General features: G+C 33.4%; 1 protein-coding gene across 6 annotated transcripts in view; it reads right to left on the minus strand.

Annotated features, from left to right (window-relative positions):
* The window catches only part of LOC136042247 (syndetin-like), a 146725-nt gene that overhangs the window by 54005 nt on the left and 65842 nt on the right, over positions 1-26878 (minus strand). For all 6 annotated transcript variants that reach the window (XM_065727189.1, XM_065727191.1, XM_065727186.1 and 3 more), the window contains exons 10-14: positions 23349-23538; positions 20655-20810; positions 18097-18330; positions 11467-11580; positions 3652-3831 (exon numbers count right to left, since the gene is read on the minus strand). In XM_065727189.1, coding sequence (XP_065583261.1) covers positions 3652-3831; positions 11467-11580; positions 18097-18330; positions 20655-20810; positions 23349-23538 — 874 coding nt within the window. The remainder of the gene's footprint in view (positions 1-3651; positions 3832-11466; positions 11581-18096; positions 18331-20654; positions 20811-23348; positions 23539-26878) is intronic.

Consider the following 26878-nt stretch of genomic DNA (forward strand, 5'->3'; position numbering starts at 1 on the left):
TTTTTGAAATTTTATCACTTGATCGTTTTTATTTTCAAAAACATTTTTAAACCATTGGCTAACCATTAAACCATTCGCTCTTCACTAGGTGGTACCTAGTACAGCAACTAGGGCCGTCACGTACAGGGGGGGGACGCCACCCAATAATTTTTGGTCACTCAGAAAAAAAAATATGTCGGTAAAATTTTTCCGACGCCGCTAAAATTCTTTGTTCGGTTTAATAAAGATCACGAAAATACTGACATGTCATCTGCAGAACTTTCGAAATTCATCGATAAACGTAGCTGTTTTGCCGAGTTCTGTTGTGATTTTACATAGTGATGCCACAATTTTCCATTTGGTTAAATTAACAGCATTAAAATAGTGACATGATATGTACCAAAATCTTAAATCTCGGTTGGTAAATGCAGCGGTTTTTCCGACTCGCGCAGTGATTTAACGTATTGTATTCGAAACGGACATTATGCTAATTATTGACGAAAGAAATCGGTAAAAATGACCAGCCAGTCGATAAAATCTCTTGGCCCCCTCAACATTTTGGCTTGTAACAACACTGGTTGCAATCATGATGTGTGATGTAGAAAAGTTTTATTTGATAACTCCACGATAACTCCTTCCATGATATGGCCTAACTAATAGCACAGTCACTTGGTGGCAATATTTCTGCCAATTAAATCTGAAAAGTTTGACTTAGACTTCGAGTTCTAAGCCTCACAACTTGTGGTATTGATTGTATATCAGGTTGAAAGCTCGAATTTGAGCCGAAAGCACAGTGAACATAGCATTAACTCCATAAAAAGAAATTTTGTTTTTGTTTTGTCCTCGAGGCATACGCTCCACAAGGGGATAATTTTATTTATGAGGAGGCAATTTAATTTATTACGGTACTTTTAGGCCTTTCCTCTGAATAGAAATTTATTTCATAAATAATGATATTTACAACCCCCAAGAGGGGAGGCGAAAGAGTACAGGAAACCAAAGCCTAAATAGGAAAATCAAAAGCTTAGTTTTAACAGGATTGGAAGTAGAACTGAAACGCCAATGGCAGCATGGTACCCAACCAAGTTTTAAATATCCAAACAAAATTCAGTTACGAATAAAAATATGTAATAAATTACAAGTCGAAGCTTATTTGGATATAACCTGACATTTTTCAAATTAGCTAAATCCTTTTTTTAAACATACTTTTTACTGTTTATAACATATATAGGGTAAGTTGAGCATACAATATATGAGGTCAATTAAAAGAAAAAAAACAACTACATATTCAATGTATGGGATTTAACCTTCTGGCAGCGATTCTTTTACCTTCAGTAATAAATCAAATAATTACCTAGTAATTAGTAAATACCTAGTAATTTGTAATAAGTAATTAGTTAAAACGTCTCCTCTTGAGAAACAACGTATTTTGTTCTGAAGCAGAAGTTCAGAATGCTTACTCTCCATTTCAAATAAAAAATTTTTGAATTGGCGATGATTAAGAGTTTCGGCTAAAATGACGTTGATAATGGTAATCATTAATTCCATAAATTTACGAATTTCTTCAGGAAATGTTCGGAAATGCAATAGTAAGCAAGCATCACGTGATAAATTTTTCTTTCAAAATTTCATAAATTTAGAAACTGGTCCAAAGAACCTCTTTTTTCCTCATCAGAATTTTTATTCATAAGTTTAAACAACGTCTTCTTCTTCTTGATTAATTAGAGACGTCAATGGATAATCGCCAAGTAATTCCTTACTTCTTTTCTTGTGGGTAACAAAAATCCAAATTAAACATTTTCAAGGTTCGAGGATTATAGGACATTTGCTATTCTGTCGATGAAAATGCCATAGTCACTTGTACTTTATGGGATGAATAATATAGACCCTTTATCATAATTGAAGCTCAAAGAATCACTTATTCGTTTCAATAAATCCTTAGGTATCCTGGATTCAGGTACTCTATCACCAGGTGACAAACAGACTGTACATCCCTTGCACAATCACCTATGTTGGTTTCACTTAAATTTAATTTCTTCAAATGTTCTTTTCTTACTGCATGTCTCAATCGAAATGTTGCTACTTTCCCTGTTGTTGGTATATGCTTCTTTTCTAGTGACTTCCCGTTAAAACATTCTACGTATCGATTGCTAGATTTTGCAAGGTTCAAATTTATTTCTAATTCAATTATTCACCAGGTAATACTTTTATACTTCGAATAAAATTTGTCTATTCGGAATATGTTGAGCCTAGAATGGACCTTTGCTAATTTATCAGCTTTTTCAATACCATCTTTGCCATTATGGTATAGATGATATCATATATATATACCATCCATACCATGGCACTTTTCAATACCATGGCTCGGAAACCGTTGTATTCCTGCATGTGCCATCTAATACCATCTACACCATGGCATTTTTCTATATATTGGCTCGAAAACCGTTGTATTCCAACATGTATACCATCTATACCATGGTATTTTTCAATAACAGGGCTTGGAAATGTAGTTCTACCTCTATATATTTTTCTTAGCAATTTTTTACTTCGTCATGGAATCCTATAGCAGATTTAGGACTATCTCCTTTTACTACTAGTTGTCAAACTGCTACCTGAAGGAGCTACTGCTTTCTGTTTTGTAGGTACTTCTTCTTGTTTCGTTATTTGAACCAAACAAGAGGGGGTAAGGGGGAAGGGGCAGTTTCCCGCCACATTAATTGTGAGAAAAATTGTGATATAACTCATGCCTCTTGACTTTCCCAATGTGGATCCCTACTCAGGTTTCGTAGGCACTCTCTATGGATTTAGTTTCATGTTGTTTCTATTGCTATTATTTCTTCATCGAATATTGACACTCCTTCTTCAAGTCTTCCTGTAATTGTCATACCTGTTTCTTTTGATATTAGAGAATATCCTACTTTCTCTCCTAGATTGGACTTATTTGTGAAAATTTGTTGAAAAGATTTAGATTTTTCACTTATTGTAGAATATGTTCAGCAAACAATTTTGAAAATTTATACAAATTTTCTACAGTATTTCAAGTTGGCGTTCCTTAGGTACTTAAACTGATATTGGTATCCATTAGGCACTCCAGACTGTGTATTGTAGTTGAAAATAAAGATTATCTCATAAGAAAAAACTTTCTTATGTGTTGTAATTTCTTTATTATGATATGCATTAGCTACTTCAGCTTAGATACTGAGGCCAAAATCAAAGAAAGCCTCACAAAAAGTCATGCAATGTTTGCACAAATTTGATGTTGGCTCGCACTGGGCATCACAGTTTAGGCACTAAAGTGAAGAATCAAAGAAATCCTTATAAAAAAAAACTCCAACAATATTTCTCCGTGACTGGATGTCAGTGTAGATTAAGCATTTCAGCTAAGGCACTGAAGTCAAAATCAAAGAAACCATAAAAAACTAAAAAAAAATCCTTACTAAAATAATCCTGTAGTATTTTTATATCGCCCGATGTTGGTACGCATAATGGCCGTCAGCTTAACCGTGACGGCCATGATGGCCGTCAAAGATTTTGAACATCAAGAATAATCTCATAAAAAAACAAAGGATGTAATAATAAGAATAAAATAGCAAGGATGAAAAAAGATAGAAAAGATGAAACAATAATAGAAAAGATGAGATAATAGAAAGGATGAAACAAGCAACAACATACTTTTTGAAAAAAACTATCCAAGGCAGCATGTTTTGACTCCGATGTGGCTGCTTTGAATTCGTCACTAAAATTTTCTAGTTGCTGAGCGAGAAAAACGACCGATTCAACAGCTGTTATACGAGCGACCATGCTTTCAGGACGACTGAGATTCACTATTCTGGACAATGATGGTGCAAGGACCTTAAAACAAAAATTACTGAGTAAACTAGATATTCTATGGGGCTGTAAAAACTTCCCCTCATTTAGTGGGTATTTCATGGGTATTCTAATTACCACGTAAACGTATATTTGACTGAATGGATTTTACATAAAAGTAATCATTGTTTTTTCCTGAAATGAAAAAGTAGCTCTATTTTTAAACTTTAAAATTGTCTAATTGTGTGTAAAAAAACCGAAATAATTTTTGAAATTATAGATAAAACATTTTTGTAGAATGCTTGTAGTCTAGAAATAATATTTTACTGAAAAATATTCAACTGGGCAAGAAATAAACATTCATTTATGTATGATTTTTTATTTATTTCGAGTTTATAATGAAATGCATTGTACTATTAAGAGGTATCCAAACAAGAAATATTATTTTGATCAGCAAAACCTCAGCCAAAACAGCATCAATATACGCATATTTGTAAATTGACTAGCTTTACAAGGCATTACCCTTAGGAACATAAAAAAGTTATGAGCGGTGCTGCAGTTTTTCACATTTTTGCACAAACTTTTTGTATAGAAAAATTTTCAGAATTAAAAGCGACAGGTTTTTACAAGATGGAGGAAAAACGATACAATTACTTCCTAGAAAACACTTCAACTGAGTGCTTTTCCTGAGAACACAGTAATTTCAATGATTTAAATAATATGAAAGTTGTAACTTGGAAAGTTACACAGTTTAAATAAACTATCGTAATGACATATTGACTGACAAAATTAGACGTTTAAAACTGGACTTATTAGTAGTTTCAGAAACTCATATCCCAGGGGTACGAAATATGAGTTTAGGTGATATAGAATTTATTTAATCAGACAGGAAGGATGGAACGCATAGATAGGGAGTATGGCTCATTATGAATACGGAAGCTGAGAATATCTTTTTTAGATTGGGAAAGTATTGATAATACGAGTAGATAGCTAGTAGTCCCCTATACGGCTATAACGTGTTAGGTCTCGATCATAGTAGTATATGCCCCTGTAGTACCGACAGATGGAGAGAGAGCAAAAAAACACTTACAGCAACAGGAACAAATTGACTGGATCAGAGTTGGAATATTGAATTTTTACAGACAATTTATTGCCCAGGTTGGCAGAAGTAGGGCTAAATAGTATCCTAGTCAAAGTCAATTTGGTATAGGAAAAGAAAATAGTATCGGTTATAAACTAGAGCAATTTTTTATACATAATAATCTAGTTATGACCAATACAGCATTTGGAGTACGGACAGATGGAAATAGTAATAATTAAAAATAATCACTTACAGCTACAGGAACAAATTGAATGGATCAGAGTTGGAAATATTGCATTTTTACAGAGAATTTAATGCCCAGGTTGGCAGAAGTAGGGGTAAATAGTATTCTAGTCAAGATTAATTTGGTGTAGGAAAAGAAAATAGTAACGATTATAAACTAGAACAATTTTTTATACATAATAATCTAGTTATGACCACTACAGCATTTGGAGTACGGACAGATGGAGATAGTAATAACTAAAAAAAAATCACTTACAGCTACAGGAACAAATTGACTGGATCCAATTTGGAAATATTGCATTTTTACAGAGAATTTAATGCCCAGGTTGGCAGAAGTAGGGGTAAATAGTATTCTAGTCAAGATTAATTTGGTGTAGGAAGAGAAAATAGTAACGGTTATAAACTAGAGCTATTTTTTATACATAATAATCTAGTTATGACCACTACAGCATTTGGAGTACGGACAGATGGAGATAGTAATAATTAAAAATAATCACTTACAGCTACAGGAACAAATTGACTGGATCCGATTTGGAAATATTGCATTTTTACAGAGAATTTAATGCCCAGGTTGGCAGAAGTAGGGGTAAATAGTATTCTAGTCAAGATTAATTTGGTGTAGGAAGAGAAAATAGTAACGGTTATAAACTAGAGCGATTTTTTATACATAATAATCTAGTTATGACCAATACAGCATTTGGAGTACGGACAGATGGAGATAGTAATAATTAAAAATAATCACTTACAGCTACAGGAACAAATTGACTTGATCCGATTTGGAAATATTGCATTTTTACAGAGAATTTAATGCCCAGGTTGGCAGAAGTAGGGGTAAATAGTATTCTAGTCAAGATTAATTTGGTGTAGGAAAAGAAAATAGTAACGGTTATAAACTAGAACAATTTTTTATACATAATAATCTAGTTATGACCAATACAGCATTTGGAGTACGGACAGATGGAGATAGTAATAATTAAAAATAATCACTTACAGCTACAGGAACAAATTGACTGGATCCGATTTGGAAATATTGCATTTTTACAGAGAATTTAATGCCCAGGTTGGCAGAAGTAGGGGTAAATAGTATTCTAGTCAAGATTAATTTGGTGTAGGAAAAGAAAATAGTAACGGTTATAAACTAGAACAATTTTTTATACATAATAATCTAGTTATGACCAATACAGCATTTGGAGTACGGACAGATGGAGATAGTAATAATTAAAAATAATCACTTACAGCTACAGGAACAAATTGAATGGATCAGAGTTGGAAATATTGCATTTTTACAGAGAATTCCATGCCCAGGTTGGCAAAAGTAGGGGTAAATAGTATTCTAGTCAAGATTAATTTGGTGTAGGAAAAGAAAATAGTAACGGTTATAAACTAGAGCAATTTTTTAGACATAATAATCTAGATATGACCAATACAGCATTTGGAGTACGGACAGATGGAGATAGTAATAATTAAAAATAATCACTTACAGTTACAGGAACAAATTTAATGGATCAGAGTTGGAAATATTGCATTTTTACAGAGAATTTAATGCCCAGGTTGGCAAAGGTAGGGGTAAATAGTATTCTAGTCAAGATTAATTTGGTGTAGGAAAAGAAAATAGTAACGGTTATAAACTAGAACAATTTTTTATACATAATAATCTAGTTATGACCAATACAGCATTTGGAGTACGGACAGATGGAGATAGTAATAATTAAAAATAATCACTTATTTTGGGGTAAATAGTATTCTAGTCAAGATTAATTTGGTGTAGGAAAAGAAAATAGTAACGGTTATAAGCTAGAGCAATTTTTTAGACATAATAATCTAGTTATAACCAATACAGTATTTGGACACTAAGTGGCTCATAAGTTAACATAGTATTCATGTGATGGTGGGGCAGCTAACCTTGTTGATCATATTACTGTAAACCTAAGACTGGCAGGATCGATAGAAGATACTAGGGAATATAGGAGTGCTGTTATTGATGTTAAAAGTTAAAATCAATATCTAGTAGTGTCTAGGGTTAAATTAAAGGTGAAACTTAGGAAGGATAATTACTTTCTGGGAAGTTATGACGTTAGCACACTCCAAGATGATAATTTGAGAGGAAAGTTCAAGAAAAATGTAGAAGATTGAAGGAATAATTTTGGAAAAACAGTTCGTGAAGTCACAGATGAAAGGGATGAAAGTTAGAAACACAGCAAATAATATTAGAGAAAAAGCTTTTTGTGAGGACGAGGGACTTGCACAAGAAATTTTCAATTAATAAATAATATGAAAATTAGAGAAATGTAAGGAAAGTGGGAAAAGCACTAAAATATGAAATAGAGAGGTGTGAACTATGGATAAAATTGCTAATACCAGGATGGTACAGCCAGACGGCATAACCTGTACTGGCATGTTGTACTAGTATCGTAAATACTGTGCTGGCATGTTAATAAATTGAGAGGTAGTATTCAATCCAAACTTGTCCCACTTGAAGATAGGAACGGGACCACAATTAGCGATAAGAAGATAGTTAAAGAGATGGGCAGAACATTTTGAGAATATCCTAAATCGTGATAAAGTTACAGGGAAAGAAAGAATAAAAAAGTTTGTGACATTTTGAAAGTGAATGGAGATTTATTTTGCGCAGATAAATTAGTCACGGTACAAAAAGGGTAAAAAAAATCATGATGCTCCAGGTACTGATTGAGTGGTAATTGAGTTTTTTTTTTTTAATGGTGGTTGTGAAGTTAGACATAAATTACTCAAGATTATAAATACGATTTTGAAAAGGAGATAAGATAAGATATTTATTTCAAAAAGATCTCTATCACAAGCCCTCAAAAGGCCGAATTCGGACTTCGGAGTCGACAAAATACATGGTTGCGCTAACAATGGAAAAAACAGCAACGAAAAATAAGAATCATAATGAATAATCAATTATGAGTCAATAAATAAACTGTAATAAGCTAATTAAAAAGTTAAAAAGAAAAAAACCGGTCAAACTAAACTGGAGTTATAAGAAGGAAACCCAACCAATCGTGCACCAAACCAGTCTCTGTGCAACACTGTAATGTTTTTTTTGTGGATGGTGAAGACCTCCCTTCACAAGAGTGCTGAGTCTAGTATTGTAATTTCTTTTTGTTGGCATTAAAGTTTGTTCAAGTCAGAAAAAGACACTGCAAAAAAAAGGGAGAAACTAGTGGGATATTTTATTCATTTTTTCTGTGTTGAAGGGGACAAAAGTTTTTTCATATCTGGAAGTAATGCAACGAATGGAGAACAAAATAGAGATGGGCTCATAAACAGCTTGAGGCGGCTGTGATCTGTATGGGGAGTGACGTTTGGGAAAAATCGTGCCGTCCGAGGATTTTTTCTTGCATTTTTTTGGGGTAAAATAAGCAAATAAATGCAAAAAAGAACACGATATATATATATATATATATATATATATATATATATATACATATAAATTAAAAGGGACACAAAAAGTGTAAATAATTTAACTGCTTAAAGTCAATAAAAGAGTTAAAACGATAAAAGATTGTCAAAAGAAGGGGGACAAAAATAAGTGAATAAAACCAAAAAAAGAGAATGAAATATAAAATATATGAAAAATTAAAAGGGAAACTAAAAAAACTGAGAGGGGGGAGCCTCATAAGCGCAATAACCTGGGCAGCACCATCATCCAATAAAAAAGAAATAGAGAAAAAAAGGGAGAAATTAGTGGGATATTTTATTCATTTTTTCTGTGTTGAAGGGGACAAAAGTTTTTTTCATATCTGGAAATAACGCAACGAATGGGGGACAAAAATGGGATGGGCTCAGAAACAGCTCGAGACTGTCCTAATCTGAATGAGGAATGACATTTGGGGAAAATACTTGCCGTCTGAGGGTTTGTTATTGCAGAAGTGCCTAGCAATTTTAGGAAAGCTCTGATCAAGCCTCTCTATAAAAAAAAGGTGACAAGAGTGAGTATGGTAACAATAGAGGCATGAGCTTGGTTTCTGACGGAACCAAATTGCTTAGTATGATAATACTTTTTAGTCTTAGAGATGGTGTAGATAAGGTTTTAAGAGAGGAACATTACAGTTTTCAGAAAGAGAGAAGATGCGTCAACCAAATTTTCATTCTCAGGATAATAATTAGGAAGTGCTTGAGTCATCAAGTCCTTTTTTTAGATAATGTCCATATTTTTATTTTTATAGATAATGTCCTTCTTTTAGTCCTTAATTTATATATAATGAGCAAGGGTTTGACTTAGCCAACAAAAAGCTTTAGCAAAGGTTCTATTCTTTTGTGGTATACCAGATAATTACATTAAAATGACTAGTGCTATGTACAAAAGTAAGATTTTGACTCAAGCAAAGTTGTATCCCATCCATATTCACATGGATCATTTTGATGGACTTTGTCTTAAGAAGGAAAGGAAAGGCTACTGGAGAGCACAGAATCAAATGGAGGACTAAAACTCTCCTAGACTTAGACAATGCTGGTGATTTAAGCATCTTAGATGAAAATATCAGCAAAATGAATGACTTTCAGGAGGTTTTAAGGGTTCAGAGTGTAAGAAGGAGTTTGAAAATAATCTTAATAAAACTAAGTCTGGGAATATGTGAAGGTGCAGAGGTAATGTTGGGTAACGAGAAAAGGGATCAAGTAGACAGTTTCACTTGTCTTGGTAGTATTATTAGTACAGACAGTGGGTGCAGTGAAGATGTCAAAAATAGAAAACTAAAGCCCCAGGTTGTTGTTTTTTTTAGCTGAAAAAAGCATTGAAGAATAGACTGATAAGTCTGTAAACCAAGGCGGCTGTGGTAAAGAAATATTTACGAGGAATCGTAACTTTCTGCGAGGGTGTAAAGAGGAAGGCTTTGGATGGATAGAGATTAAGAGTGAGCGTGCATAGCTGTGTTTGCCTCAGAAGACCTGGTGCTGATGTGAGTTATTAGTAGTAGAAGTAATTTAATTTCCAATTTATTTAACCATACTGTGATAGAAGGGATACATAAAACTTGTCAATTTATCTTGAAACGCAGAAATTATAAGGAATATACCACTAATCGCATTGTTTATTTCAAAGGTTCTGTTCGATTTCCCTTTCAACCAAAATTTCCAATATAATAATCACTTCCATCACAGTTGTGCCCCAGCCCCGCCCTACACATTTTAATGCCCTGACATACACATGGGTTATATGCAATAGTTTTTTTTTTTACAAGAAAAATTTATAATTATTTATGATGAATAGTTGGTTCATAACAACGAACAATATCAATAAAAAAAAAACATCAAAAACCTAAACTTTTTTTAAAATAATCTAGGGTTATACCCGGGTATAAAGGGGGTGGGGTGGCAGCCATAATTATATATTATAATAAGGGGTTGAATTTACAGCAGGGAAGGGAGACAACTGCCCCCACAGGGTCCCAGTTTGTCCCCTTACCTCATACGCTATTTCGCCCCCCCCCCCAGATGAAATTTGGTTTCTGCAGAAAAACTGTCAAAACTACGATAAGTCTGCATAATTCAAGCATCCAGAGAAACAGAATAGTTTTCTGTAGCATATTTTTGCCTTTATGGTACTATATGGCTCATTTTTCGTTTTTCATTGTCATTTCTCTTGACTTAGAAAAATTGGCTCTAACTTTGCCAATGCCCCCCCCCTCCCCTCAGGATTTTGATGAAATTACGCCAATGATTATATAATAATGTAATAAAATTTGTAATAAATGTAATAACTTTGGAACGTTCGCACAATAGTGTATCTCCTGAATTACTACCCCTTCCACCCACTCGAAAATTTGTTTGGATAACTTTTATTTTAAATTAGTCACATGACCTCATCTAGATTTTTCAAATAATATTAAATATTTTTTATCGATTTCATTCTTTTTTTCTTCCGTCGAAAAAGAATAAAATCAATTACACTTGAAATGTAAATGCCAACAGCCGAGTAAGCGGCTTGCAACTTTCCGAAATTGAAAAACACCGTTAACAATAAGGCTATTGCAGTTTTTTCCCCAACTCTCGTTATTTTGTACTTGCTTTAATCTCAAAAGTGCTTAATGTTCCCGTTTTTTTCTTTGGTGTCACTTACAGCTCCTGCCATCTATAAATGTTAGCAGCTGAAATATTAGTTGCAAATTAGAAGTCCGTAATACAAAGGAAAAAAACGGAGAGTGACGTCTGACCTGGGCTTTTACTTCTAAGGAAATTGCTATTTTAGGGGAGAATCACATCTTCTAGGGATACTTGATTTTAAATCTAGGGACTCAAAGGATCTGGGGTAAAGCAAGAATTGTTATGGATATTTTTTAAGAATAAAATCAATTACACTTTTCGTGATTAAAAAGGACACCAGAACTGCTTACTTTGAGTTTTTCTTCATGGGCCATTGGTTGATCGTCATTCAAAATAAGGTCAGATTCAATTTTTTCAAGCACTGCAGGCAACTTGGAATTCGGTATAATTGATGAACTATCCTTCTGCAGGTAAAAGCAAAAAATAAAAAAAATAATATATCAAACATTTGTTATAGATATTCATATAGAATAACAGGTTTATTATCTGAAAAGATAAATGATAATTAATGGAAAAGAAATTGCAACACGCGTACAGATAAAGAGTTATTCACGCGTCTAACAAAAATGATGAAAGTCAATGGTGACAACATCTAGACAGATCTAGACACATCTAGACTGAAATTATTATTATTATTAATGGTGGAACCACAAATTTGAGTTGAGGCTCAGGCCGCAAAAACCTTTTGAATCATAGGCACCAAGTCTCTTCTTGGTCTCACCAATATCTTCTTTCCCCTTTGTAAAAGAGCTTTTTTTGGTAATACCAAGGTGCCCACCATTGTTTCCCCCCTCAAGGGAACGCCACCTGCTAGCTTCACACCAGATGGGGCTAGTAATACTCGTCACTCAAAAGAGAACCACCAGCCATTCACCAGGCTTTAGCAGCAAGAAATTCTCAGAGCAAGAGCTAGCCAGGGAATTTCAATCTGCTGCATTTTTTTCTTCTGCCTCGGTCAGTACTTCACAGATTGCTCCCGAGACGGACTTTGGCTGCCCTTACCGACATAAAACCATCGAATACCGGGAATCTAATCTACAAAATATCCTGCCTCAGGGTCAGACATTGAGCAGGACGACCAGTGGCTGTACAGTGACTCAGATTATCAGGGGTAAACCCTTGGTTGTGCGCACTACTCTCAAGGCAGCATGTGAAAATTACCTTTTTCGCCCACAGTAGAGCTAAATAGCAACAAGCTAAAATTCTAGACTGAAATGAAAAAATTAAATAAAATGAGAGGACTTAAAGCAAAAGTTTGGAAGTAAATTGGTTATTAATGGAATAGATATGAATCATAAAATTTCTTGGGAAAAAGCAAGGCATAAATTTCATTTAATTGTTTTAATCTCTCATTTTGTCACCAACCTTTCAATAGACAAATTAACGTATGCCCTTTTCATTATTTTGAGAACGCGTATGCATATAATATGTTAAATCTGAGCAACTCGACACCGTTTCGAAGCATAAATATCAAAGAGAAAAAGAGAGATTACTGTCCTATACTAACGCGTTCAAAATTGTGCTTTAATTCCATTCATTATTCTACGACGCACGCAAAATATTTATATTTTATTCGAGACAAAATAAATGGATGCTGCCTAGATAACAGTTTCCCGGGAAAATGCCACTTACAACATATCGCGATATGAAGGCTAACGTAAACAACTTAGAACGTTTGACTTTCAGATTTACATATGGCCATCGTAAACCCTAGTCAAAGCAGAATTTGATGTCACTGTAGTGTTTATTCAAGTTGATCTTTAATGGGGTCGAACGTAATCAAGCGTAGGCTTAATTAGAGGAACGTGCACTTCTTGTACACTTTTCCTCCAGTAATTATTTTTGCCTTGATTACGTTGTAAGATAATTTAGAAACAATTAAGCGTGTTTCATTGCATATGTAAACCGAAATATTTAGATCATGCTTAAACATAATTGCCCAGTAATTCTTTAGTTTTAATTTATGAGGTGCCTTATCAGTAATTTAGATCGAATAAAATAATGCAGGTGTGAAGGCGATATTTTATTTTTGCTTAAAATTAAGCCCTCAATAAATTTTCTCAAAGTCGTAATCAATCACATCACTTTTTCACACTGGAAAACGGCAGTATGCCTATTTTTAGAAAACAATATAGTGCTGTTTCAGATAAATAATTATCAAATAAAAATAGGAAACAATTCAAACTTCTAACGAATAGGAATCACCATCAATGAATAAATTAGACCTAGAAAAAGCAGAAATTACAATGAAAAATCAAGAAAATATTGAATGTGTTGAGACGTCCAGAAAGGCATTTAATTACATACATTAAACAGTTAATATACTCTCATTATTTCTTTTTAGTAGTCATGACTAACATGGTGATTTTCTTTCATTTATTTTGGTGTTATTGTTGATGTTCTGACAACCAAAACCAAACTGTTGAAAATACACATAGTTGTCATTTATTTTGGTTGATGATTGTTAATTTGGTTGTTTTTGGTTGATTTGGTTGTTTGTTGATTTTGGTTGATTATTATTATTGTTGATGTTCCGACAAACAAAACCACACTGTCGAAAATACATATAATTGTCATTTATTTTGGTTGATTATTGTTGATTTGGTTGTTTTTGGTTGATTTGGTTGTTTTTTTATTTTGGTTGATTATGGTTGATTATTATTATTGTTGATGTTCTGAAAAACAAAACCATACTGTCGAAAATATATATAGTTGTCAATAAAATGTAAATCACACTCAAGCTGTTGAGGGTTTGACAGGGAGAGATGGGGATAGGTAGCATCCCTGTAATTCATAAACATTAATTAGCCTTGATATATAAATTTCATTGATTTTTGTAAAATAAAAGACACTGGTCTGGATTAAAATTGTTTTAAGCAAAGTACAAATGGCACTCTGACATTTAGAATGCTTAGTGGGCGGTAGTCCCACTCCTGTTTGTTACAATTTTCACAGTTAGTGATTACAACGCTTGTGGTAATCTCCATAAGTTTGACTTAATCCATTGAATCGATTGTCTGGGTTTACTGGATCTGATAAAATTTCTGCTTATTTTCTCATTTAATCATTGAAAGTTATTTCCGTTTATGTTAAGTATCAATTTTTATATTGCTTTATTTCTGCTCGTTCTCAAGTTTTTTTTCAAACTAGTTTATCTTCGTTCTTAATTAAAATTCGGTTTTAGTAGTTAATAAAAATAAATTTGAAAGTCTTTTTTGTTCTTCCGATTAAGCAGTTAGATTTTGGCCTGCTATTTTTATTTTGGACAAAGTTTTTGGTTTTACTTGGATAGATGGAAAGGGGGAATGTAATTCATAACAGATTGAAAGTCAGCATTATTATCTTTCTTCTAAAAAAAATGAAGCAGCCCTGTGTACAGACAAAATTGATCAATAATTTTTTTTTTCAAAATAACTTTACTGTAATATATTTGTTATGCCTGCTTTTTTGTTCCACTAAATTCAATTGGATCTTGCTTATTAAAAAGTAGTGTTTTGCTTCTTTTAAAAACAGTAACAAAAATAGAACTATCAACAATCAATGCAACCAGATTTGTTTCGAGATTGATGCTCCTGTGGTTCAGATATTTTCATAGAGGTATATTTATTGCATGAATTTAAAGCAGCTCAGTATATGAAAAAAAATAGAATAAGTTGAACCAAGAATCCATAGAACCAAATTTTTCTTCAAAACTTATTATCCTCGACCTGCTTCGGGTAATCCCATAAAGCCAAGTTTCAAAATCAATTTGACCCCACCCCCCTCCTCGTTCTAGTATGAAATTAAGGTTTCACTTCAGTACCTTAGCACTACTACAACTACTAACAACTCACCTCAGCACCAAGCCGCCTGAGGCCAACACAGCACCGCACGATTCTGCTCCATCCCAATCAATTCAAAGGTTCCCTCTTTACAACCTACCAGGAAGTTCCCATTTCCCTTAAATCTTTCTTTATGACCTCCTCCCAGCCAAACGGCAGAAAAACTGCTTTGCGTTTAACCCTAGGCAGTTGGCAAAAAAGGACAATCTTTAGCAATCTGTAATCCTTCATCTGCAGAACGTGCCCTAGTCATCTCAACCTTTCTTTTATTATAGCCCTAGAAAGCGGGATTGAACCAAACTTTTCGCAGAGCCTACTGTTTGAAATACGGTCAGTCAGCCGGGTACACAGAACAATCAGTAGACAAATTCTCCGAAAACCTCTAGCAGATCTTCTTCTGTTTTTCGGAGTATTTGACGACTGTCATAACCGGTGCTTAATATATTCTAATCCTGGTTTACAAACTTATCTTTCTATTCTTCCAAACTTTTTTCCACTAGGAAAAAAACACCCTTGTGCTTTGGTTATCATGGTCCCAATTAAATCTAATCAAAATTTTGAGAGGCCATTTGATTCGGCATTGTTGAAAAGTCCCAAAACTATACCTTTAGGGATTACATATTTAGGTTTACATATAGCAGTTGGTATTGAAAAACATGCATAGTTTTGTTTCAGAGGGGCGATTTCTACAACGAAGGATTTTCCATGGGGTGAATTTTCTATAGGGAGGACAGTTTCCAGGGAGAATTTTCCAAAGGAAATTTTAAACGGGAAGGAGGGGAGGGGGATTTCCCGGTATGATTTGAAAAACGGTCAGAAACTGAAAAAAAAACAAAAACAAACAAGCTTTTCAACCAAAATTAAGAAGCAACATTAAAACTTAAAACGAACAGAAATTACTCCGTATATGAAATGGGTTGTCCCCTCCGCAATCCCTCGCTCTTTACGCTAAAGCTTTTAATTGTTTTAAAAAGCAGAATTGTGGCAGAGTCAAACTTTAGCGTAAAGAGCGAGGGGTTGCGGAGGGGACAACCCATTTCATATACGGAGTAATTTCTGTTCGTTTTAATTTTTAATGTCGCTCCTTACTTTCAGTTAGAAAAACAAGTTTTTTTTATGTAGTTTCTGAACGTTTTTGAATTAATACATGTTTGATTTTGGCTCTCCACACATAAATTATTAAATGAGATTTGGATATTAATTCCTTTTTTGGCTAAATGGCTGTCTCTTAGTTTTGATCAGACGATTTTGAGAAATAAGGGATGGGGAAGGAGGCCTAGTTGCCATGCAATTTTTCGGTTACATAAAAAGGCAACTATAAATTTTAATTTTTAACGAATTTTTTTATTAGTAAAAAATATACATAACTTAAGAATTAACTTACGTAACAAACTTTTATATATTTTAATTTTTATTATGTATATGAGGGGGTTTGTACCCTCGTTAATACCTCGTTCTTTACACTAAATCGCAAGTTTTGTCCCAATTCTTTAAAAATGACCCCTGAATCAGAAAGGCCGTAGAATAAATAGTTGAAATTACTAAAAATATTATAGCATAAAGAGCGAGGTAATTATCTCCTCCTAAATACCTCGCTCTTTATGCTAAAGTATTTTTAGAACCCCTCATATGCGTAATAATCTCTGTTCGCTTTAAGTTTCAATGCTATTCTTTACTTTCAATTGAAAAAAACTTTTCCATGTTTATTTTTTCATTGTTTTTTTTATAGTAATTTTAGAAAATCCTGCGCCCTTTTCATTGAATTTCTGTTCCCCCATGACATATTTCTCCAAGGAAAGATCCTCCCACATAGCCCCCTCTCCTCAAACCCACCCCCAAAACAAACAAAAAAATCCCCTGAAAACGACTGTACACTTCCCAATAACCATTATTATATGTAAACACTGGTCGAAGTTTGTAACTTGCAGTCCCTCTCCAAGGGACTGTGGGGGAGTAAGTCATTCCCAAAGACATAGTTATTATGGTTTTTGACTATGCGGAACAAAATAGCTATCTCAAAATTTTGATCTGTTGACTTTGGAGAAAAAAATGAGCGTGGGAGGGGGCCTAGGTGCCCTCCAATTTTTTTGGTCACTTAAAAAGGGCACTAGAACTTTTCATTTCCGTTAGAATGAGCCCTCTTGCGACATTCTAGGACTACTTGGTCGATACGATGACCCCTGAAAAAAAAAAAAAAAAAAACACGCATCCGTGATTTGTCTTCTGGCAAAAAATACGAAATTCCACATTTTTGTAGATAGGAGCTTGGAAAGTTTTCTGTAGGGTTCTCTGATAAGCCGAATGCGATGGTGTGATTTTCGTTAAGATTCTGTGACTTTTAGGGGATGTTTTCACCTATTTTCTTAAAAAAAGGCAAATTTTTTCAGGCTCGTAACTTTTGATGATAAAGACTAAATTTGATGAAACTTATATATTTAAAATCAGCATGAAAATCTGATTCTTTTGATGTATATTTTAGAATCAAAATTCCGTTTTTTAGAGTTTCGTTTACTATTGAGCCGGGTCGCTCCTTACTACTACCAAGAACTGTTTGAAACTTTGACTTTCTGTCACAATTTTTTTTTTTAGAAAGACTGTTCAAAATGAAGGGGTGTCAAAATTGAATAAGAAGTGTTTTTATAGAACTTTAAGACTTTAAAGTTATCGAAAATTGAAGAAGTTCAGCCCCCTCATATACATAAAATTTCTGTTCGTCTTAAGTTTTAATGTTACTCCTTATTTTCAGTCAAGAAACTTGTTTTTTAAACTTTAATAAGTACTATAGTACTACTATACATGTAACATTATTAATGTAATTTATATAAGTCCTATGTACAAGCACTATGTATAAATTAAAACACTTTAGAGGACTAATAGTTTTTAACAGGGACAAAACTTACATAGACATGCTAAAACATAACATATCTAACTAATTATTAGCACAAGCGATTTATAATCTTTTATTGTTGAGAAAAAAACTGTCCCCGGCTTTGATTTAGCATTGCATTCAATTATGACGTGAATGAAAACAAAAGCTAAGAAAAGAACAAATTAATATGTAAAAATTTATAAAAGAATTAAAAAATATGTTTCACTCACCACCTCAAATGTAAAGAACTTGGCAACAGCATACAAATAATAATCAATTAGCTGATTAAGGCAAATGCAAATATCGAAAGCAATTGGCTGAAGAAGTCGCATCATCTGAAGATACCGACCAATAAGTCGAAGCAAAGAAAGTGCTGTGTTCGAAAGGGTGGGTAGAACAACTTTCTTTACTGAGAAAGGGTTGTCTTCTGTATGATCAAGGCCGTCTTCCAGTTTTACTGATCCCTAAATTTAAATAGAGATACCAAATTCAGAAATAAAGAGAACAGGACTTTGTTATAGACTTATTAATACTTGTTTTTATGATTGTTGTATAATTAGTGAGTGTCGACAAACACCGGGGAACGTCCAAAATACCTTTTTTTCTCCTTGGATTTAGTCAGCGTTGCCAGTCAACTTTTAAGTTTATTGCAAGGTTTGATTATGACAGGCTTGGTTAGGCTAGATAAGGTTTGGTTAGATTAGGTTGAGTTAGCTTAGGTTTTTAACCCATTTTTAATATTTATAGCCAAATTTAACCTAACCGAACCTAAACTAATATAATCATATCTATCCTAACCTTAACTTTAACTACCATAGCTTGCATAAGATTCAAAAGCTGACTCGCAAAGCTAATTGAATCCAAGCAGAGAAAAAGGAATTTCAGACATTCACCGATGAATGTCAACATTAACAAGATTCCAGACATTCACGGTAATGTCCAAAATCTGGTACATTATAAAACATTTATTATATAATATTTCTTTCCAATGACACCACGGTATTTCTTGGTCTGTTTTCAAGACTTGAATTATTCTCTGTTATCACCAACACTCGTAACTCTTAGATTAATTCTAAAATGTTCTGGCCAACACCATGCACAGTAGGAACTTCTTTATGTTCTTGTAAGAGTTGGGTCTAGGACAAATAGATATCAAGTATGGGACTAAACATGGAATTTGTTTTGCCTATTTACCTATTCAATGTGAATTGACTATGTGACAGTCAAATTGGTAACAAACAACCCTGTATCAAAAAAGAATAGTTCTGTACCTTGCCTACCACCTACTACCTGACCTACCTAGCCTACCTACCCCTATGTAGAAAGGGTGATCGTCTAAACTTCGGAGGTGGCCCGTTGGATTTCTAATCACAAGTTGTAGTGCACATTTTAACATTCAGTGATCAGAGGGTGGAAAGATGAAAAGATGACCAAAAATATTGGTCATGTTTTTTTTTACAACACTTGTCCAATAGGGCAGGTGCAAACATAGTTTTAGGTATATAACAAGTAAGCTTCTTTCACTATAATAATTAATATATAGTAATAATGCTTAAAGGACAATAACTTGTCAAAAGGGCAAGTGCAAACGTAGTTTTAGATATACAACAAGCATATCTAACAACTACTAACTAGCATATCTAACTAGATATACAACAAGTATACAATAAGCTTCTCTCACTATAGTAATTAATTTACAAAAGTTATATCTATTCTTTCCACCTACAGAAGCGAGGTTTGAATTGTATTATTAATTTATTTAAATTTATTTCGTAAATCCCATCCCTATCTCCTGAGTTCCATGTTTTTTTTCTGGACAAGTTATTGAAGTACAATTACCATTTTACTTTTCTTGATTGTTAAAAGACACATAACGAGGTACCTCTCCGTTTCCTTCACATAATATTTATGTATAGTGTTTTTGTTCATTAAAGTCAAGTCAATTTACATTCAATACTGGAGTTATTATTGGACCCTCAATTGAATTATTATTTCCCTCGGACCTGAAAGTGGGAATTTTATATCATTTTCTGCTCTTAGGGCAATGGCAAATGTATGGTAACACATGCGTCTACTAAACATTGATTTTCCCATCCTCTGGTACTGTTTATCATTAGTTTATATATATATATATATATATATATATATATATATATATATATATATATATATATATATATATATATATGTATATATATATATATATATATATATATATATATATATATATATATATATATATATATATATATATATATATATATATATATATATATATATATATATATATATATATATATATATATATATATACTTATTGACGACATGACTGCCTGTCCATGGATTATTCTTTATGGTTGATTGTGTGTGGCTATGCTGTTTGACCTATGTGATTGTATGGATGAGTAGGGTTAAGGCCTCATTCAAGTGTTGGTCTATATTAATCACTAATTTAGGAAAACAGTCTTCCTTTTCTCCTTCTGTCTCTTTTTTTTTTTTTTTTTTTTTTTTTTTTTTTTTTTTTTTTTTTTTTTTTTTTTTTTTTTGTGTTTGTGCTGTTGCATTGGTGATTTCTCTTTTCATGGTATATATTTGTATATATCCTCTCATACTGTTCATTATTTTTTTTTCATATAACCATGCTTTTTACGACAGACTTTTGGGAAAAAAAACATTATTAAAAAAACCTGAGAGTACATTTCTCTCAATTTTACGAATTAATTATTTGGAGCAATTGAGAAGGATAGTATAAATAAGCAATTAAAAAAGGAAGAAAACAAAAACTTACACATTTGTCATAGAAACTGGAGTCTTGAGGAGACTTCAGTGTGTCAAATGGGGTGTATTCTTCCGAATGTTCCTTAAAATAACTTATTGCTATTCCATTATCATTTTCACTTGAATCAGTTCTAGTGTAAAAAACATCTTCTAAAAACTGGAACTCCTACAAATAAATCTTTGTAGACTTTTTGAGAAGTTGGAAAAAACATTATTGCTCAATAAAATATAAAATATACGATTATAATTAGAACCCAAATTCAAAGAGGTGACTACTCACCTCTCGCCAGTCCAAACTGTTCCATTACCTAGATAGAGTTTTACTTTGAGGGCAAAGTCACTCACTAGAAACTGGCAAAACAACAGGTAAATAAATAATTAAATATTAGATGAAAACACTGACTTATTATAAGACAATAGAAAGCCAGGCAATTTTTGACTTCATATTTCATTTTGGACAAAGTTTCCTTTCTGAAATTTTGGAAATTTATCTTTGACCACGTAAGTCTGGATGAAAGTTGATTAGACCGATTATAATGTCGAAGAAAGGAAATACAACTAAAAATCAGCCATTCTTAAAGCATTAAATGTTTTATAATTTTTTTTTAATTAAATTAATTATTGTTTTTATTTTACAGTCGATTGGCGATTATTTTCATCAGTTTCCCATCAAAATAGTTTTCAATTTCAGCTGTCGTTATTTTAGCGTTGATTTTCCCTAAAAAAATTTCTGTTTAGGTTCGATTTGTACTTATTTTTGTCCCTAGAAAAGAAGAGATATTTTACCCTAGATCACCAGGGAATTTAGAAGAAAGTAAAATGTAGCATCATATGGTTATTTTCACTTTATATAATAATAAGAAAAAGGTCTACAGCTTGGGCATCTCCCGATTAAAGCACAGCGACAGCAGTCGTTGCCGGTGACCTCAAACCGAAGTCCATTTTCTAGGGTCATTTTCCAATACTTTTCAGTTAAAACAGGTTACTTACTTGACACATGTATACAAACATTTTTTAGCAGGTGCAAGCAAAGCCTTAAAGAGCTCTATTAGATGGTCTTCTATATATAAATGCAGCACCAAGCTACCTATGTAAAAAAAACACCTCATGCAACACATTCACTGCTGAACGCACTCAGGCCAACGCAAACCTCATTAAGGTCACAAATGAAAGTGTTACGAGCTGGTTTTTTTTAATAGTAAGTAAGTAAGACGGCACTAGACCCTTAAAGTTCAAACCGGCGATGCTGATCTCCTTTTCATGGCCCTTCAGCCAGGAAGTGCTATAGGGGGTTGGGGGCTAACCATCCTGTGCTTTCACACACCCTTCCTGCTTACCTTCCCCAGATTTCTCCAGGTACCCATTTAGAGCTAGGTCGACTATGACTGAGCTTACAAAGTCATACCACTGAACGCCGTCCCAAACTAAATAACTGGTCACAACTGGGATTGAGCCCGTGCCCCTTGGACACAGAATCCCCACGCCAACCACTCAGCCAGGACGGATTTTTTAATAGCACAGCTAGTGCTCTTTTTAGATACTCCCTGTTGCAAATTGCAACGTAAAAAATGGTGACCAGTTGAATGAAAAAAAATCCTAAGTGTATAAGTTGCATGCTCCTATTCAACCAGTTTCCACCAATCAAAGGTATTGCTTAAAAACTAAATACTAAGCTGCCTGACTTACCAAGTATAGAAAGATCAAATGTTGCACAATTTAACTTTCTCTTTAAATTTGGCGCTGATACTTCGCAACATAAGCCAGTGATTTCAACAGACTATTGTCAAGAGAACATTTGCAATATTTGAAAAATATTGCAAAGAAATTTGCAATATTTAAAGTTTTTAGGACAAATGAGCTTATACAGTCTATGAGAATTTTCCACCCTTCGTTTAAAAAAAATCAGACTTTACCTGAATATCCATAAAAATTTTTTCTTTACCCCAGGTCCTTTGAGTCCCTAGATCTAAATCAAGTATCCCTAAAAGATGTGATTTTCCTCTAAAATAGCAATTTCCCTAGAAGTAAAAGCCCAGGTCAGACGTCACTCTCCGTTTTTTCCTTTCTATTACAATCTTCTAATTTGCAACTGATATTTCAGGTGCTCGCATTTATAGATGTCAAAAGCCGTAAGTGACACCAAAGAAAAAAACAGGAACATTAAGCACTTTTGAGATTAAAGCAAGTACAAAATAACGAGAGTTGGGGAAAAAACTGTAATAGCCTTATTGTTAATGGTGTTTTTCAACTCTGAAAAGTTGCAAACCACTTACTCGGCTGTTGGCATTTAGTTTCCAAACTCTTTAAAACGCACAAAAAAAATCGTTTTTTTATTGTTAAAATATTGAAATCATTAAATACTGCTTTTAACCAGGTTATATTTCCCAAACTAATAACAATGAAAGTATGTTTAAAAAAAAAACAAAAAACTATTCCTGATGATTCATTGCAACCTTAATGAAACTAAAACTATAATGAGACATACAAAAACTAGCTAGGTAGGATGGCTTCGGATATCCAGTTGGCAGGAGTATTATTATATATATTTTTAGGAAAAGACGTTTTTTAGTAATCTGTTTGACAAAATTCATTATACAACAATGTAAAAACCACTAGACAGAGAATGTCTGAAAGGGAGAAAGAGAGAGAGGGGGGAGTAGAGGGAGGAAGAAAGAAAAAGAGAAGTTTTAGAAATTTTACTTACAGCCAGACGTTTACACGAGAATGATTCAGACACCGGGCAAGGCTCCCAGGACTCGTTGTCAAGAAAGGCTTTTAGCTCATCAAATCTACTGAAATGGTAATTCTTAAAATAGGAAATTGTCTGTTGTCGCAAGCAATCCTGTAATGATTCTGACTGACTCCCAGAAAATTCTTTCCCAACTTCAATTAATCTGAAAAACAGAAAATTATAGGTTATACGCCTTTCAGAGTCACCGGTATCGCCACTGGACCCCGGCATGGCTACGCGGCAGGTTTGTAATACATCGATTTTCATTGTCGCTCTTCTTCTAGCTACAGACAAAATGTGAGCCTCTTCATGATGTCATGGCGTCACCATAGGCTCGATACTAGCAAAGATATTAAATTTCACGTAAAGTTTTGACCTATTTAGATCGTTTTTATGGTCAAAACTATCAATATGCCAGTTATATATGCAGTATATATATATATATATATATATATATATATATATATATATATATATATTTATATATACATATATATATATACATATATACATATATATATATATATATATATATATATATATATATATATATATATATATATATATATATATTTATACTTCATTCTTCTTTTATTTTAATCCATGAGGTGTCAAATAATCAACAACAATTAAGCCAAGAAAGTGTAAGGTGAATTCAATTCCTTCTTACTGTTAATGCATCAAAGTATCATCCATTTTATAGGACTTATTTTTTCCTAGAAGTCGTGTGATTCTTACTGTTGATTCTCTTCTAAAACTAAGTTTCATTTACGATTTGATGTATTTCTGGCAATACTGGTTGTCAAATGTCTTCTACCCAATATCTCTCTTGCTCTTTATTTTCGTGTATCATTACCTAAGACCTTTTTCCATGCATTTTACTTTAGCAGTTCATATTCATTCAAAGTTATTTATTCCATTGCCTATGTCCTGATAAATATCTAAAATCGGTCTAACCATTGTTTTATTCTTTAATTTCGAGTAACAGGGTGGCAAATCAGCAATTTCAGTTAAATTAATAAATCCTGTCACGAATTCAATTCCTACTTCCTGCTTGACACGTTTCTTATTCAATCGCAATTTTCTGAAATTTCTAATTATTCTTCAGTTTTATGTCCCATTTTTGTTTGCAATTCAATGTGATTTGTTGCAGTTTCTTGTTCCATGTCTATTTCTTTAGCTGTTAAGAGTCATTTGACATGTTGTGTAATTTTGTAGGTGTCATATATACTAAATATTAATTTCTTCTGTCCTTTGCAGACGTTAAAATAACACGTTCCTTATTCAACTGCATTTTTTTTTTGCAAAGCAGTTTGTAATCTTGTGTAACTTTACATGTGTTATAGATACTAAAACGATACGACCATTCCCGGGGCATAAATAATATAATTTATGCTCTTGAAATGTGCTCACAAATACGATATCACTCGTACAAGTTTTTTTTTTTTAATTAAGGCTCTAAATAAATTTTACAGGCTAAAAAATGCCAGGGTGCCTATTTTCCGTAAACAAAAAATATAGAGCCATTTTCAAGAAAAAAATGTAAATAAATAAAAATTAATACTCGTTTAAGAAGAGTAGATATAGATATATAATTCCTAATCCAATATCTCCTTAACCATTTTACAGCAAGCCCTTCCATCATAGGAACTACCCCTTTATAGAGTCTTCCCTATTACGAAAATTAAACATAACGACTCTTTTCTTGTAGAAAAATCTTAAACTACCAAATTACTCACTGATACCCAAAAAACAACCAAAACAAAGCGATTGGTTTCGTATCATCTTACGCGAAAAATTCATTAAAATCTGTAATCCAGAACATTTTTTAGATTAAGTTTTTTAAGTATAGACTTTCATCATTTTCACATAAACCTTCCTAACAGCTAAAAAAAAAAACAATTTTGAAAGGGAATAAAACTAGTTAAAATGAAAAAAGATAACAAAAAAATAAATATCAAAACTTTTGAACTGTCATTATATTTGCAAAGCTTTCATTTTGAAAATCAGACTACACTAGTAAACAGCAATATCATTAAACTACTAAGTTTTTAAGAACAAAAATATGGCTGACATTTTAGCTTCACTTAAAGATAGTGGACACGGTGAAGATGTTGAAGGTAAAATAGCCAAGGCCCAGGGGGTTTCATCACAGTTGGAAAAGGTTTAAAGGAAAAGAAAGACAAGTCTTCAAACCTCGATTAGAATATAGGAAGCTTCACTGATGGCAGTGGTCAAGTATGGTTCTAAAACGTGGAGACTTAGGATACCGTAGAAGGAGTTTTTGGGTACCTGTTTGACACACCGTGTTTGAGACAGTAGCCTGTACAGAAAACGCGGTTCTATCCCGTTTTCCAGGGCTTTAATAAGAGGAAGGTTGAGATTTGGACACATTTCGCGGATGACAGATCGCCAAACATCGTTTTTTCGGGACAACGAGGACCAAACGAGGAGCAGTTCATCACCAAATGTGTGGGAAGAGGTCACGAGAAAGGATTTATAGGAAACTGGAACTATAAATCTATACAAAATCTTCGACCACAGATCTGGCCATACATCTGGGACCAAACGAGGAGCGCGGCATCCCCAGATGGGGTGGAAAGAGGTCACAAGAAATGATTTGTAGGGAACTGCAACTTCTTAAGGGGTTTTAAAAGGAAAGCTTAGAAAAAATGGGATGGCGGATTGTGTGCAGCTGTGTCAAACTCAGGTGGCTTGGTGCTACAGTGAGTTGCTGTTAGCAGCAGTTACAATTTAGCAGTAGAGGGAAATGCTTGCAGGGAGAAATTCCCAAGAGCCTCAAAGATCGTCCACATCAGATTTAATGCATAGAATAAACGTCCAACTGATGAAAGAAACTTCCAACTGATGGTATAAATTTGTACCTCTACAAGTTTGAAAAAAACACGAAATTAAACGTATGGCCCAGAGAGAACTGGGTCACATTTATTGGGATCGTTGATTAATTCGTGCATACTTTCCTTTGCACATTGCCAATCAATATAGGTCACTTAAGAGAGGCAGGTCGAAGAAGGGTCTATAGCCATGAGTCCCATAAAGATACTGGGTATTTGCAAATTTCATTATGATTTCTTGTAATTTTGATATAATTCACCTATTTTTGGCGTATCTCATGGGTTTTGTCCCCTTTGCAAAATGTTGAACTCCCCACTATAAATTATTCCGTGCCTGCCTACCTTAAGAACCCAGTCCGGTAATAAAGAATGGAGTGAATAGATCTATCGATCACAAACAGTTTGAGAAGGCATTGCGGATCTTGTTATACATTAAGTAAAAAAGCAAATACACTTAACTGTGCTAACAAAGCACAAACTACACTTGAGGCACAACCAATGTATTACTCAGAAGACTTTGAAAATTAAAACAAGCCGTTTTCAAAAAATTTCAACTCTCTCTCGAGCACTTTCAAAGAAGATTTAGAAGCGAAACAATAAAACGTAAAAAGAGTACGCGTACAAATCGAAAGTAAATAATTTCTGAAA

Source organism: Artemia franciscana, unplaced genomic scaffold (genome assembly GCF_032884065.1).
Source record: "Artemia franciscana unplaced genomic scaffold, ASM3288406v1 PGA_scaffold_89, whole genome shotgun sequence".
Taxonomy (NCBI): Eukaryota; Metazoa; Arthropoda; class Branchiopoda; order Anostraca; family Artemiidae; genus Artemia; species Artemia franciscana.